Source organism: Carcharhinus amblyrhynchos, chromosome 20 (genome assembly GCF_965287045.1).
Source record: "Carcharhinus amblyrhynchos chromosome 20, sCarAmb.v2.hapA, whole genome shotgun sequence".
Classification (NCBI taxonomy): Eukaryota; Metazoa; Chordata; class Chondrichthyes; order Carcharhiniformes; family Carcharhinidae; genus Carcharhinus; species Carcharhinus amblyrhynchos.
In genome coordinates, this window is record NC_137343.1 from 31,182,817 (window position 1) to 31,198,614 (window position 15,798).

Genomic DNA, 15,798 nt, shown 5'->3' on the forward strand with positions numbered 1-15,798 from the left:
CGCTTTCTCCCCATAACCCTTAATTCCCTTGTCTATCAAAAACCTATCTACCCGTGACTTAAATATATTTAGCGAGGTAGCCTCCACCACTTCAATGGGCAGAGAATTCCAGAGATTCACCACCCTTTGAGTGAAGAAGTTCCTCCTCAACTCCGATCTAAACTGACCACCCCCCCCCCCCCCCCGCCCCGCACCCCTCCCCTTATCTTGAGGCTGTGTCCTCTAGTCCTGCTATCCTTTGAGCGGGAAGAATCTCTCTACTTCTACCCTATCCATCCCCTTCATTATCTTATACGTCTCTAAGATTCCCCCCTCATCCTTCTAAACTCCAACGAGTACAGACCCAGTCTATTTAGTCTCTCTTCATAGTCCAACCCCCTCATCTCCGGTATCAGCCTAGTGAACCTCCTCTGCACTCCCTCCAAGGCCAATATATCCTTGCGCAAGCATGGTGACCAAAACTGCACACAGTACTCCAGCTGCGGCCTCACCAGTGCCCTGTACAGTTGCAGCAAGACCTCCCTGCTTTTATATTCTATCCCCCTCGCTATAAAGGCCAGCATTCCATTCGCCTTCTTGATCACCTGCTGCACCTGCAGACTGGGTTTTTGCGACTCATGCACAAGGACCCCCAGGTCCCTCTGCATCGTAGCATGCTGCAGCTTTTCACCCTTTAATTAGTAATCCCTCCTACTATTATTTCTGCCAAAGTGGATAACCTCACACTTGCTAACATTATACTCCATCTGCCAGGTCCTCGCCCACTCGCTTAGCCTATCTAGATCCCTCTGCAGACTTTCCACACCCTCCGCGCAGTTTGCTTTTCCACTCATCTTTGTGTCATCAGCAAATTTCGTCACCCTACACTCAGCCCCCTCCTCCAGATCATCTATATAAATGGTAAATAGTTGAGGCCCCAGCACCGATCCCTGAGGCACTCCACTAGTCACCAACCGCCAATCAGAATAGCACCCATTGATATCAACTCTCTGCTTCCTATTAGACAACCAATCCTCTATCCACGCTAACACCTTACCCCCAACACCGTGCACCCTAACCTTCTGTAGCAACTTTTTATGAGGCACCTTATCAAACACCTTTTGAAAATCTAAAAAACACATCCACTGGTTCCCCTGTCTACTGCACTAGTCACATCCTCATAGAAATCCAATAAATTCGTCAAACACAACTTCCCCTTAACAAATCCGTGCTGCGTCTGCTCGATCAAACCATTCTTTTTTTTAGGTGCCTCGCTATTTCTTCTTTGATGACGCTACTTCTTCTTTGATGATATAAAACACTAACATTTAATAGTCTGGTACTTCAGAGCCTCTACACTACAAAAGCAGCATTTTCCAACTGAGATGGGGGAAAATCAGGAAACTCCTGCCATTTGATCCTGATATGTCTGCTGCAGTTTACTGGTACCACTCTCGCCTGCGTCAGAAGGTTATGGGCTCAAGTCCCAATCCACATTGGAATACAAAATCTAGACCAACACTACAATTCAAGATTGTAAGAGTGCTCCAATGCTTCACTGCTGAGGTATTGTCTTTTGGAGGTCCTATTTGTGCACTTGGATGCAAAAGAGCCAACAGCACTATTTTGAAGAACAGGGTGATTTTCAACAGCATCCTATCCAATTTGATCCCTCAACCAACATCATAAAAATAGATTGGATTTTCATCATAATAATACTGTTTCTGGGACCTGCAAATTGGCTGCCACATTCCAACAACAACTGCACTTCAAAAAAAAATTAATTGGTTGTAAAGTATTCTGGGACATTCCATGGTCAGGGAAGGCATTGAAAGGCAAGACTTTCATTTTGTTTTAAGTATCCACTCAAATCAGTGTCAATACGAAATCAATAACTCCAAAATGGGTTGGAGTTATTGATCTTAGTATCATTTTGGAGCATACCATTTGGAAACCCGATACTGATAAATGAAGGTTGGTTAAGCAGATCATCACTTACCATGGAAATGATCAGAATACCTCACTTACAAATGGAAAACTGGATGAAAATCTACAGTACTTCCAACTAAATCCATATTTTTCTTCTGTACCTGGAGGTTTTCTTCTTCTCTAATTAGCTGTTTTCTGGGAAAGATCTGATTGGCTTGGATACATTCCAAACTATGTTGTCCTTCTTCATCCTGAAAGAAGGATTAGTTTCCTTTTTAGCCAAACAGTACATATTATATTTTCCCAGTTAATTTACAATGGTCATTCCTTTTGTATGATGGAGATATAAAGATTACCTATTTTGAGGGTTGTATTATTCAAATGCATACATCCTCCTGACATCAGCAGATTTGTCAGAACACACAGGAACGAGGGCATATTCATTCTGGCACATTTGGTTTATGATAGCATCAATATTCACAACTATTTCCCAAGAAAATTTGCCTTAATACACCTAAACAGAATTGCTGTAAGTATATATGCTGTAACCTTTGCAGTCCAGGATGCTTGGTACCTAGTCAAGAATTTCCTGGGTTATCGAACGACATTAGAATACCTAACCACAAATGTGAGAATTGGAAAACATTGTAGATATAAATATTTACCTGAAACATAAAAGTGATCAATTATAAAACAGTAATGAAAATAGTTTCACTGAGCCAAATACTGTATCCACCATTTTTCCACTCCTAAAGCATTGTACTAAAATGATACCAATGATATTGTGGGAACAGGTGGACCTGCTTAAAACATCAGATAACTGATGAATCCAAACAATGGACTTTGAACTGAGGATGTTACAAAGTATTATTTAATTGCTTTCTGCTAACTACTGATATCAGTATTCAGAAAGTATCAACAGATGAGTTATTATGTTGTACAAGCCATTTTACAAAGCTGATTTTTAAAAAAGTACCATTACCATTTCCAATCAAGGACAGGCTACCCAATCATAATTGTTTTTCCAAATGCATTCTTTCTGGTTGCTAGGTGCTATTGGAATGTTCCCCTTCTGTAAGAAACTGCCTTCCTTCAAGTGTTCTCCTTGCTAAGCAGGACCAGAAACACACACACTCTGGTGAATGTGTAAGTACAAACTCCTTAATGATCTACCCTATATAACTTCTAATGGCTTGCTCATTGTAAAACAAAAAAAGTATAAGCTATCTCCAAAAGGAAAGTCTATTTACATAAAATCACACAAGAAACTAAGCTTACACACTGTGAACCCTTCAAACTTTAGTTGGGTACGTCACGCTGTGTAGAAAATATCAGTAACCAGTGAACTGGGCAGTAATAGACTGACCACTATCTATCTAAATTATTTAACACCTATTTTAACTGTGCTTTGAGGATGTATTTGAAAAAATATGGTTCAGTTGCCATGGTTTTTTAAGTGCCAGAATCTGCAAACAGCTTTAAACTAAAATTTGAGCTTTACAAGATATGGAGGTTACGCACAAAGTTACCTGAACCAGTCATCTACAATGGATATGTTCTGCTCTGCCACTTAAAGTTGCCATTTTGGAACTCTACCACTGTAAATGAACTTAGAACCTACTCAATTGCACTGAACAATGTTTTGAATGAGGACTGCAATGAATTAATCATCTAGCTAAAGCTGAATATGAAGCAGCTAAAGTCAGAAGGAAGGCTGCAACTCTGGACAGGCACTTTACTAAAATCCTCCATGTTAAATTGAAGTCAAAAACAATAACAATTTATTCCCTTCATCAAACCTCACATACTTCGTGAAATTATTGAAGTTTGAGGCAAAAAAACAGGTCATTGTCACTCACGGTTGCTATTTAATTTCTTCAATGTACAATGTGGCTTTTATTTATAAAGGAAACGTGACCTTTATATTCAGGATAGTTTGAGAGCTTCTCATCGTCTCTGTTGCAACAAAATAGCCAGCTTATAGAAACTTTCTCCAAGACCTGGGAAACAACTTATATTTATGCTGCAACTTTAATATGGCACCCCAAGGCACTTCACAGGAGGAGTATTATAAAACAATATTTGTCGCCAAGTCACAAAAGACAAGAGTGGAGCTGATGGCTAAAAGCTTACCCAAAGAAATGGAGAGGTATAAAGGGTCAGCGAAGTTAAGGAGGGAATTTCAAAGCTTAGAGCTAAAGCAAATAAAGGGACAACTACCAATAGTGGAGCAATTAAATTCGGGAACTTCAGAATTAGGTAACTACAAATATCCAGGAAGATTGAGGCTTGATGAGATTGCAGAGTAGTGTGGAGTGAGGCCATGGAGGGATTTGTAAACAAGATTTTTATTTTTAAATGAAGGCATAGCTTGATGCAAAGGGGCAGTGCAGTGGCTAGCACTGCTGTCTCACAGCACCAGGGGCCCGGGTTCAATTCCAGCCTCGGGTCACTGTGTGTGGAGTTTGCACATTCTCCCCATGTCTGCGTGGGTTTCCTCTAGGTACTCCGATTTTCTCCCATAGTCCAAAGATGTACAGGTTAGGTTGACTGGCCATGCAAAATTGACCCTCATATCAGGCGATTAGCAGGGTAAAAATGTGGGGTAATGGGAATAGGGCCTGGGTGGGATTGTGGTTGACGAAGGCTTCTGCACTGTAGGGATTCTATGATTCAAAACCAACGTAGGACAGTAGGCATAGGACATAGAATAGTGTAAGGACACAGCGGAGTTTTGACTGACCTCAGTATACAGAAACCAGACCAGTAGATGTTGGAATAGTCTAGTATAGTGGTAACAAAGGCATGAATGAAGCTTTCAGCAGATGGGCTGAGCAGGAATGCAGTTGGGTAATAGCTTGAAGGTAGAAATAGGTGGTCTTGATGATGGCATTGATATGTGGTTGGAACTCCTCTTGGGGTCACATGTCAAGGTTACAAATAGTCTTAGTTTCAGAGAGCTGCAAGGGAAAGGGGTGAAGTAGGTAGCTAAAGGTGGTCATTTGGAGCAGGGGCCCATAACAATGGCTCCAGTCTTCCCAATATATAATTGGAGAAAATTTCTGCTCATCTAGTACCAAATGTCAGATAATTGTCTGAAAATGTAGCAATAGCAGAAGAGTCAAGAGCGGTGGCAGTGTTATAAAACTGGGTACCCCCAGTTTACACCTAAAAGATAATACTGTGCTTTTAGATGAAGCAGCTGACGGGCATACTGAAAACTTTCATGTAGTTACTGAAAGTTTAGAGGAACATCCAAAAATTAAAGAATTTCCTTCCTGAATTCAGCTTCAGTCTGCCACCAGATAACAAGAAGATCCCTAACTGCACAAAATATCAAGTGAGATTTTCCTGCTTCCACACTTAACTGCATTAGCAATGTGACTTTGAGTTGCTAAGGGTGCTGATGTGAAGGTAGTAACAGAGGACATTTTTATTTGAGCCTTGCTTCCTCCCTGCCTGACACTTTCAAAACTAGGAGTAAAACTTTGTCTGCCAGAAAAAATAATCTATCTTCCTCAAGCAACGAATAACTTCAAAAAGAGAATTTTAATTAAAAATTTGCTCAATAAACTTAAGGAAACTATTTGACCCTTTGCACATGGATAGCTATTTAACAAAAATGGATAGTTAAATATTTAACCAGGCACTCACTGTTGATACCCAGTTTTCTCACCATCCACATACAGAAAATGAAACTGACATAGTTTTAAACATGACTTCATGCACAAAGTTCTACTTTCACTTGAAATTAGAAGTTATTAAAAATACAGGTAGCTTATGCAAAGTTGCCCAAGATTAATTTATTTTCACAAGCAACGTAAAGTTAAATTTTATTTGCACTACTGAACTGGTACCAGCACTGACGCAAGAGATAATTCCATACCAATCAGCATTATGAAGCAATTTTCCATTAAATATTCACAGCATCATTTAAATAAGTTTCCACTGCATGTTGATGTAATTATACTAATTATACTTGTATGCTGAGGAAGAAAGCACATCACTTGGCTCAGAAACCTCAAGAGTGTCATTTCATCACCTGTTGCAGGGCCAAGCCTCAGATTTTTAATGCAAGAAAGATTTTCCATTTAGGATGTACCTTCATAATTGTGTGCTGAAGTCAGTGATAATTGAGCTCAAGGTCAGCTTGACTCTCAATTGCTGATAAATAGGATGTTGATTGTGAAATTGACTATTTTAAAATGGCAACTCACAATAATCAGAATGAAGCGATAGCCTGTTGCTGAAAAAAAAGTTTTATCCAGTAAGTCAATTGGCTGCAGCAAGGTGGCTGGACTCCCAAGTTTGACAGATATTCAAATGCAACCATTCTCAACGAAGATGAAGGGTCAGCATTCAGGAGTACTTGATTACCATAGAATTCCTACAGTGCAGGAGGGGGCCATTCAGCCCATCAAGTCTGTACCGACCACAATCCCACCCAGGCCCTATTCCATAGCCCCATATATTTATCCTGCTAATCGCCGATGCCAGGATCAATTTAGGACGGCCACACATCTTTGGACTGTGGAAGGAATCGGAACAGCCGGAAGAAACCCATGCAATCATGGGGAGAAAGTACAAACTCCACACAGACAGTCGCTCAAGGCCAGAACTGAACCAGGGTCCCTGACGCTGTGAGGCAGCAGTGCTAACCATTGTGTCAGCCCTATGCCAACTTCCGGCACAGAGCTGGTAAATTATTCCAGGCAAGTGTCAACCAGTCAAATGAAGAATGTGATTGAAACTGCTTTTTCACTATTTACATTTATGATTTGCTGTCCTTGCATTATGTTGTTTTCAAATATTTGGGATGTGGCAATGGTTTTGAAAAAAATGGTCTGTTTAAAAAACTACGGCATTTGCGTTTTAACTTATTTTAAAAAAAATCCAAAGCAGTGTTGAAATTGCTCTTTTGCAGCATGGTTTTATAGGATGGCATAATATAGCAGTCTTGTGGAGATATAAAATTTCTAAGGAAGTGTTCACGGAATACAAAGTCTCTAAAGGATAAAGACCAATTCAAGAGAATTCACTGGACATAACAGACTACACTATAAAAACATCACAAAACTAGTAACCAACTCACCATGTCAATTCCACAGTTACACGTTAGGTATTATTCCTCAGTATCACTTCGCTGTACCTCAGTCTCACTCAAGCTCAAATCTGAAAATTCATATTAAAACGAGATTAATGATGCAACTTCATTTGGTCATTTCCCAATGACAAAGTAAAGACGAAAACAAATTACTGTAGTACTGTGTAAAGTGGATTCTGACATTGTGTGTGTATTGTATTTAAAAAAATCAACTCAAAAATGCAATGGTCTGCAAGACATAATTCAAATAAATGAACTTACAAGTTTATCCTTCAACAGTTTTACATTATGCTTCTCACTACCTTCAAACGTGATTTCCATATAGTTTTAATATCCTAGTAAAATAATATTTGCACATTTATAGCTAAAAATTAATGACTATTTCTGAAGTAAGTTTTGTTCATGAACTTACCTCAGTGTATTTTTTCTGCCATCATCTGATCAAGGAAGAGTGCCCCCAAAACTATTGCAGCCATCTATTAAGCCATCCCTAAACCAGCATCACAGAAAAGATAACTGGTAATCTGCCTTCATTAATCAAATATAAGTTGATAAATTTGTTTATAGAATGGAATATTAATTAATTATCTAACATACCACCCCACCCACCATAAATGATAAAAACTGAATGATGATCAAGAATTGTCAAATTCTGGTGATGCACACACAATACAGTTGTGCTCCAATCATGGAAACCAAAACAGATAGAACACAAACAACAGAAATGTTGCTCTCCAGTTGCAATATTCATGGAGCAGCTAAAGATAAATGCGCCTCTTTTTGTTATAGCCCATTTTTCTTCCACTCTAATTCTATGCTCCAGTTTTTGATCCATTGCCATATCCTTTCCTTACAATTGCCTCATATACTCTTTTTGTTTGTCTGTTGATTCTTCCATTTGCCTCCTTTCACCTCTGCGTGCTACCAATTGGCTGTATGCATCACAAATACTTTTCACTGAATTTGTATTGTTACATTTTCAGAAGATGAAAATACGCTGATGGAGTCCATGTAGGGCAGGGAGGAAAGTTTTGTCCTCTGGGTAAGAGAAATTAGGACGTAGAGTCTGTAATGGGAGGGACCAAGGCTCAAAATCGAGAGAGAACTGGTGGTTGCATTTAGGTGCAACAGGCTTTTATTGCGTTTTTTGATATCATAGTAAATCAACGGTAACTGAGTGGCCTGGGAATCACTGCAAAATATGTTTGGGGGAGAAAGTCAGTGGCTATTGTTAAGAAGCTTGGATGGTCAAAAACAGAGACAGGAAAGCAGAAACAGTGGTTTGTGAAACTCCAATGGAGGCAAGAGTTGGAAATTCATGAGGAGGGAATGAGTGCAGCAGCTCTGATATGTAACTACCCGAAGTATGTCCTATCCATAAAATATCTAACCAATCCAAATACTGTCAGTCATTCAGCCTCATCCCAATTATCAGTAAAGTAACTGAAGGAGTCAGCAATAGTGCCAAACAATACATTCAAGACAATAAACATCACCTTCATTTTATGCCTGCTTTTCAGAATGTCAATAAGCTCTTAAATGACTGAGAGATGGGTTCTGTATAATTGACATATCTGCAAGCTGCAAATAGGCATGGGGAGAAAAGGGTAAGCATAGGAAAGGAAGGAGAGGCTGAAAGAACACTGGTTTATTCTTACCAAATTCTGACTAAGCCAACTCATTATTAAAAAAAGGAAGTGCTATGCAGTTCTAGTCTCCATATTATAAGGATACAGATAGACTGCAAGGTGCAAAATTTCATTATGATACCTGAACTGAGGTTATGCTTATCAGGTAAAATTGAATAGGCTGCACCTCTTTTCTGTAGAAAAAAGGAGAACATGATAGAGGCACTAAAAATTATGAAAAGGGACTGATTAGGTTGACATCAAGATGATGTCAGATTTTCGCTCTTAAGGCAGGTAGCATGAATCAGAAAAATTCTTGGCTTGCTCTACCCACCTCAAGTAAAAAACCCCATTGAACCCGATTTTCACTCAGGCGTGTAGATTGGATGCAGCCACGAGAGCTGCCATACCTGGTTCCTTAAATTTTAGGCTATCTAATCCTCACCCCATCACCTCCCCCAGCCACTTCCTATGCTATCTCCATGCCACCTATCCACCCCACTATCTCATCACTATCCTTAACCCTTCCATGCTAATTCACCCAATATTCAGTATTGGGAAACCTCATAAGCTTTGTTATGATGAATTAAAACAAAGGTCCAAATATCTATTACAGCTTTCATTGTGCTAAATAGACACCCCATTCAAAGTCCATTCAAACCTTTAAAATTCCCTCAATTAGACAAAGACAATACATACACTTTCAAAGAGGCCCACATTTAATGACTGTATTTATTACACACCGTCGCCTCAAATCACACCATTCATTCCTGTTTACAAGCTGGCATATTAGTGTTAACCCGTTTTGCCCACTACACCATAGCCAAATGAAACGCTGCAAGATTTCATTTGGGAAAACCAGAGGAATTGAATTACTCCAAGGTTTTTATCTCCATCTTTTGCAATCCTGCTTTTTAAATTCTTGAACCATTTCCATAAAACAATACATTGAAATCACAACTCTAAACTGCCAAATTCTTAACACATCCAATTACTTTATTCTAAAAATGGATTTTGTGATTCATGACTCACCAAGTTGTAGTTATTCTGACTTTTTCCCCTACCGAAAACCTTATTTCTTGGAAAAAATCACATTGAAACCTAAAACAAAAATTAATTTTTTTTACTTTTAATATTTTAAAGCTATTGAAAGCATTCTGACTATATCAATGTTAATCGTATAACCAAATGGTACTTGCAAACACACTCAATGATCAAATGGTACAGATGTTGCCGTGCAAAGCTTGTCACACACAATTTGGTATCATCAGTAAATTTTGATACAATTCCCTTAACTGTCAAGTCAATCATATGGAAAATCAAGAACATCATACTTCTCTATTCCGGAGAAACTCCTTCGCACTTTTTGCTTCCAATCATCTATCATGCGATATCTTGTCAGCAGCTTATTCAAACTCAACATAAAATCACCCACTGAATTATCTTCACCCATTATTTTTCTGAAAAATTCTACAAGTTAGACAAGTCCTTGATGACTGACCATGATTAGATCATACCTCTCATTGTGCTTGGCAATTTCATCACATTAAAAATTAATTAGTTTACACTCTCCTTGCTTAGTTAAATTTTATTTTTTGCGACAGGGAAATTACATTTGCTATTCTCCATTGTACTGCTAGAATTCTAATTTGTAGAGAAACTTTGAAAATGATATGCTAAGCCTTTGTTATTTCTTCCTCAATTTATTTCAAAATCCCAGATTTGAGAACACAAACCATTTACGAAAGTGTATTTTATATGAAAGAGTTGAGAGATAAATGCCAGCCTAGCTGGCGATGCCCATATCCCGTGAATGAAAAGAAAGATGCTTGACAGAGTCAAAACAAATATTAATGCTAAACCAGGGGGTAATCATTATTGGTTGAAGAGGTGAATTTTTCTTTGCCAGCAGGGTCATGGCAAGGCAGAAGAAGGAGTTGCAGAAATTAAGACTGATATAACAAAGCTCAACAGTGAGGCAAATACACTTGTGTTGCGAAGATTAGAGCAATGATAGAATATTGCCATCAAGAAACAACATCTCCATTACCTTACTGTCAAAAGAAAAATGATATACTTGTTCAGAAATCAAGCCAAAGAATAAAACAAGAATTTCATGCCTGAACTTTTGGTTTTGACCTTTACAAGTTCCAGTTAGATGAAATTGTTCTGTTTTTGTTAGCTAGAAGTCGTGTTTAAGTAAAGACACATTCGGAAATCACTTGTGACATACATGGGAATTAAGAACATAAGAACATAAGAAATAGGAGCAGGAGTAGGCCATCCGGCCCTTCGAGCCTGCCCCGCCACTCAACAAGATCATGGCTGATCTGTCGTGGCTCAGTTCCACTTTCCCGCCCTCTCCCCATAACCCTTAATCCCCTCTCTTATCAAAAACCCATCAACCCGCTTCTTAAAAATATTTAGCGAGGCAGCCTCCACCACTTCAACGGGCAGAGAATTCCAGAGATTCACCACCCTTTGAGTGAAGAAGTTCCTCCTCAACTCCGTTCTGAACCGCCCCCCCTTTATCTTGAGGCTGTGCCCCCTAGTCCTACTGTCTTTTTTGAGCGGGAAGAGTCTTTCCACCTCTATCCTATCCATCCCATTCATCATCTTATACGTCTCAATGAGATCTCCCCTCATTCTTCTAAACTCTAACGAGTACAAGCCTAGTTTATTCAGCCTCTCCTCATAGCTCAACCCCCTCAACTCCGGTATCAGCCTAGTAAACCTCCTCTGCACTCCCTCCAAGGCCAAGATAAGAACTTACTTGCATTACTTAATATAAAATGATTAAACTTTTGTCTGTTTTACAAGAATCCAACTTTTTGATCTGCACATGAGCTGGATTGCATTTTGTAGACTGTGATAAACAATGCAATTATTTGGCTGGAGACACAGAAGTGTTAAATTAGTAATACACATTAAAATAATGCACACTCAGTAGACAAATGAGCTGCAGTAGTTGAGCTGGAGTTCTATGTTATTTAAAGCGTTGCAGTACAGGTTCCGTTTTCGATTTCCTCTATAGCCAGGTTTGCATGTATATGTAACATGCAACATTTTGAAGTGATGAACCATCTAACCAGGATGAGAAAGCTGCAACCTCACTTTTAATTTGTCACACAAGTTTTACAACAAGGTGGATCAAGACAGCTCTCCTATATTCAAGATTTCAAACTCAATAAAAAGGAACACTTACATTTATTAGCTCATTTTCTGACCACCAGGTGTCTCAAAGCGCTTTCCAACCAAAGAAGCGTAGTCACTGTTACGTAGAAAATTAGGTAGCCAATACACATAGCAAAATCCCACAAACAGTAATGAGATCATGAGTGGAATTTTACTCTTTCATCCATCATGGGAATCATAACAAGCAGCATAGCGCTGAGTGGGCCACTGTGCATGCACCGATCTGTCAGAATGCCGATCTATGCATGTGCAGTGTCCTGTCCCATGTCCCCCGCACATTGCCGGCCTCCTAAACACCTCCCCACCCACCTCTCCCTCTTGATCACTGCACCGCTGGCCTCTGCCGGAATTCCAATCTCTTCGTTCCCCAATCCCCAGACAATCCTGATATCACCCATTCCCCCTTCCCTCCCCCTCAACCCCAGGCACCCCTGACCATCCCAATGACCAGCCTTGATCACCATCTGGATCGCCCTGACCCACACCCCCAAACCCAATGGCCAGCACCAATCACCACCTCCCTCCCCCAGCGATCTCAATTGCAGAATGGCAGTGGGTCCCCCCCTTCCCCCACGATCGTCCCCAACAGGCCCCACCCCCAATATGTTCCACCCCTGTGGCCCCAACCCTTTGGCACTGTCCAAAGGGTAACCCCCTTACCACAACCTCCAGGGCGAGGGGGGAGGGAGGCCTCAAAGGCCTTTGTCCAGCAGGGTTCCCTGGTAGTGGGCAGCGGTCATAAATGCCACTGGAGGGAACCATGCCCTACCGGGGTGGGAGACACTAGTGGGCCCAGAGAATTCAGTCCTGGGTCCGCTAATCATATTGAAATTCTCATTACAATTTCTTATTTCTGGCATGGAGCTGATTAGGTTTAAAAAGGCACCTGGGAGACTTGTGACCACTGTTCTCCTGGCCTGAATGTTTCGTCCAATTTACAATAATTAGAATGCAATATTTCCAGAATGGCCTGTAAAATTCTAGTCTCTGAGCCAAATCTGGTGTCTAACCCAAGAATTTAATCACCGTTTTAAAAATTTTTGTTCCAAAACTATTGCTTAGGAATTCAGTTCAGGTCACTGAAATTTAAGTTATGCCAGAGGAGAAATTTACTGAATTGTTTGTCCCCTGTTCAAAGTTAACGTTTAGATTTCAATGTGGAGGAGTGTATGGAAATGGTGTTTTCAAAGCAGTGACAAATGACAGCCACCAAATTTCAGCTTTCACAGCAGTGCGTTTAGTCTGTGTGTGAGCAAACCCTTGGGCAAGGCTGGCTGACTCTTAACGTATTTTAATCAGAGTGACACTAATGTGTAACTGAAAACTTTAATTATGGATCCATACGTTCCCTGGAATTTGCCTCAGAAAGCAGGGCAAATACGCAAGGGCAGCAAAAAGGACTGAAGCCATATAAGGAAAACATTCCAATAAATACCCAGTACTGCTAGCTGCTTTCTTGCCTGTAGCAAAGGGCTTGTTCTCAGTAATTGTGAAAAAAGGTTATTTTATACACTTTGGAGGCATCTTCAACATAAATTGAGGTTTGATCTACCAGATCAGCACAAGTGCCATTAAAACCGTCTTAGTCTAGAAGTCAAGTTATGAGGTGCTGCTGGCCTAGTGGCATTGTCGCTTGACTATTAATCCAGAAACTCAGCTAATATTCTGGGGACCCTGGTTCGAATCCTGCAGATGGTGGAATTTGAATTCAACAAAAAATATCTGGAATTAAGAATCTACTCATGATCGTGAAACCATTGCCGATTGTTGAAAAAACTCATCTATTCAGTAATATTCCTTAGGGAAGGAAATCTGCCGCCCTTACTTGGTCTGGACTACGTGACTCCAGAGCCACAGCAATAGAACACAGAAAAACTACAGCACAAACAGGTCCTTCAGCCCACAAGTTGCGCCGATGATATCCATACTTACTAGGCTTACCTATAACCCTCAATTCTATTAAGTTCCATGTATTCATCCAGAAGTCTCTTGTAAGACCCTATCGAATTTGCCTCCACCACCGCAAATGGCATCCACCACCGAGTGAAAAACTTACCCCGATATCTCCTCTGTACCTACTCCCCAGCACCTTAAACCTGTGTCCTCTCTTAGCAACCATTCCAGCCCTTGGAAAAAGCCTCTGAGAATCCACCCAATCTATACCTCTCAACATCTTATACACTTCTATCAGATCACCTCTCATCCTTCGTCTTTCTAAGGAGAAAGATTGAGCTCCCTCAACCTATCCTCATAAGGCATGCCACCCAATCCAGGCAACGTCCTTGTAAATCTCCTCTGCATCCTTTCAATAGCTTCCACATCCTTCCTGTAATGAGGCGACCAGAACTGAGCACAGTATTCCAAGAGAGGTCTGACTAGGGTCTTATAAAGCTGCAACATTATCTCCTGACTCCTAAACTCAATCCCTCGATTGATGAAGGCCAGTACACCATATGCCTTCTTAACCACATCCTCCACCTGCGAGGCTGATTTAAGAGTCCTATGGACCCAGACCCCCAAGGTCCTTCTGATCCTCTACGCTGCTAAGAGTCTTATCCTTGATATTATACTCCTTCATCCCATTTGACCTGCCAAAATGGACCACTATACATTTGTCCAAGTTGAAGTCCATCTGCCACTTCTCCACCCAGCCTTGCATCCTATCAATGTCACGCTGCAACTTCTGACATCCCTCCAAACTATCTACAACACCACCAACCTTCGTGTCATCAGCAAACTTACCAACTCATCCCTCCACTTCCTCATCCAGGTCATTTATGAAAATTACAAACAGCAATATGGTTGACTCTCAACTGTCCTCCAAGGGCAACAAGGGATGGGCAATAAAAACTAGCCAGCCAGTGTCCCATGTCCAATGAACAGAACATAGAACACTACAGCACAAACAGGCCCTTCGGCCCACGAGTTGCACCGATCACATCAACACCTACCAATCTATAGACCTATCTATAACCCCCAATCCCATAAAACCCCATATACTCATCCAGAAGTCTTTTAAAAGACCCCAGCGAGTTCGCCTCCACCACCACTGACGGCAGCCGATTCCATTCACTCACCACCCTCTGAGTGAAAAACTTACCCCTAACATCACTTCTGTACTTTCCTCCCTGCACCTTAAATCTGTGTCCTCTCGTAGTGACCATTTCAACCCAGGGAAATAGCCTCTGAGAATCCACCCTATCTATTCCTCTCAACATTTTATAAACTTCTATCAGGTCGCCTCTCAACCTTCGTCTCTCCAGGGAAAAGAGACCCAGCTCCCTCAACCTAACTTCATAAGGCATGCCTCCCAGTCCAGGCAACATCCTTGTAAATCTCCTCTGTACCCTTTCAATAGCTTCTACGTCTTTCCTATAGTGAGGCGACCAGAACTGCGCACAGTACTCCAAATGAGGCCTGACAAGGGTCTTATAAAGTTGCAGCATTACCTCCCGACTCCTAAACTCAATCCCTCGATTAATGAAGGCCAGTACACCATACACCTTCTTGACCACCTCCTCCACCTGCGAGGCCGATTTAAGAGTCCTGTGGACCCGGACCCCAAGATCCTCCTGCTCTTCAATGAATTAAAGGACAAAGATGACAAACACACTGGTCACAGACTTGTAGCAGCATAATGGAGAGGAGGACAACAAACAGAGCTAATTTGTCAGAGGCTATACCCAGCTCAGAGGATCTATAGAGAGATGATAAGTTTCTTCAACATGTCTGAACAGAGCGAGTAGCAAAATGGTAGACATCATTGGACTACTTATCCACAGACATGAGCTCAAAACCTACAAAGTAATTAATGAAATCAAAATCTAGAATTAAAAACCTATATCAGTGATAGTGACCAGTATCAGGAAGTGACCACAAACTACTGGATCCCATCTGGTTCATGAATGACCTTTAGGAAAGGACATCTGCCATCCTTACTTGGTCTGGCCTACATGCGATTGA

At 40.8% G+C, this 15,798-nt stretch overlaps 1 protein-coding gene across 8 annotated transcripts in view; it reads right to left on the reverse strand.

The window, feature by feature from the left end:
* The window catches only part of mtmr3 (myotubularin related protein 3), a 96,842-nt gene that overhangs the window by 57,382 nt on the left and 23,662 nt on the right, over positions 1–15,798 (reverse strand). For 7 of the 8 annotated variants that reach the window (XM_080208371.1, XM_080208369.1, XM_080208368.1 and 4 more), the window contains exons 2-5: positions 9,673–9,741; positions 7,425–7,502; positions 7,001–7,080; positions 2,070–2,159 (exon numbers count right to left, since the gene is read on the reverse strand). In XM_080208371.1, the coding sequence (XP_080064497.1) occupies positions 2,070–2,159; positions 7,001–7,003 (93 nt within the window). In that variant the 5' untranslated portion in view covers positions 7,004–7,080; positions 7,425–7,502; positions 9,673–9,741. The remainder of the gene's footprint in view (positions 1–2,069; positions 2,160–7,000; positions 7,081–7,424; positions 7,503–9,672; positions 9,742–15,798) is intronic. The other variant, XM_080208364.1, reaches the window with a different exon arrangement.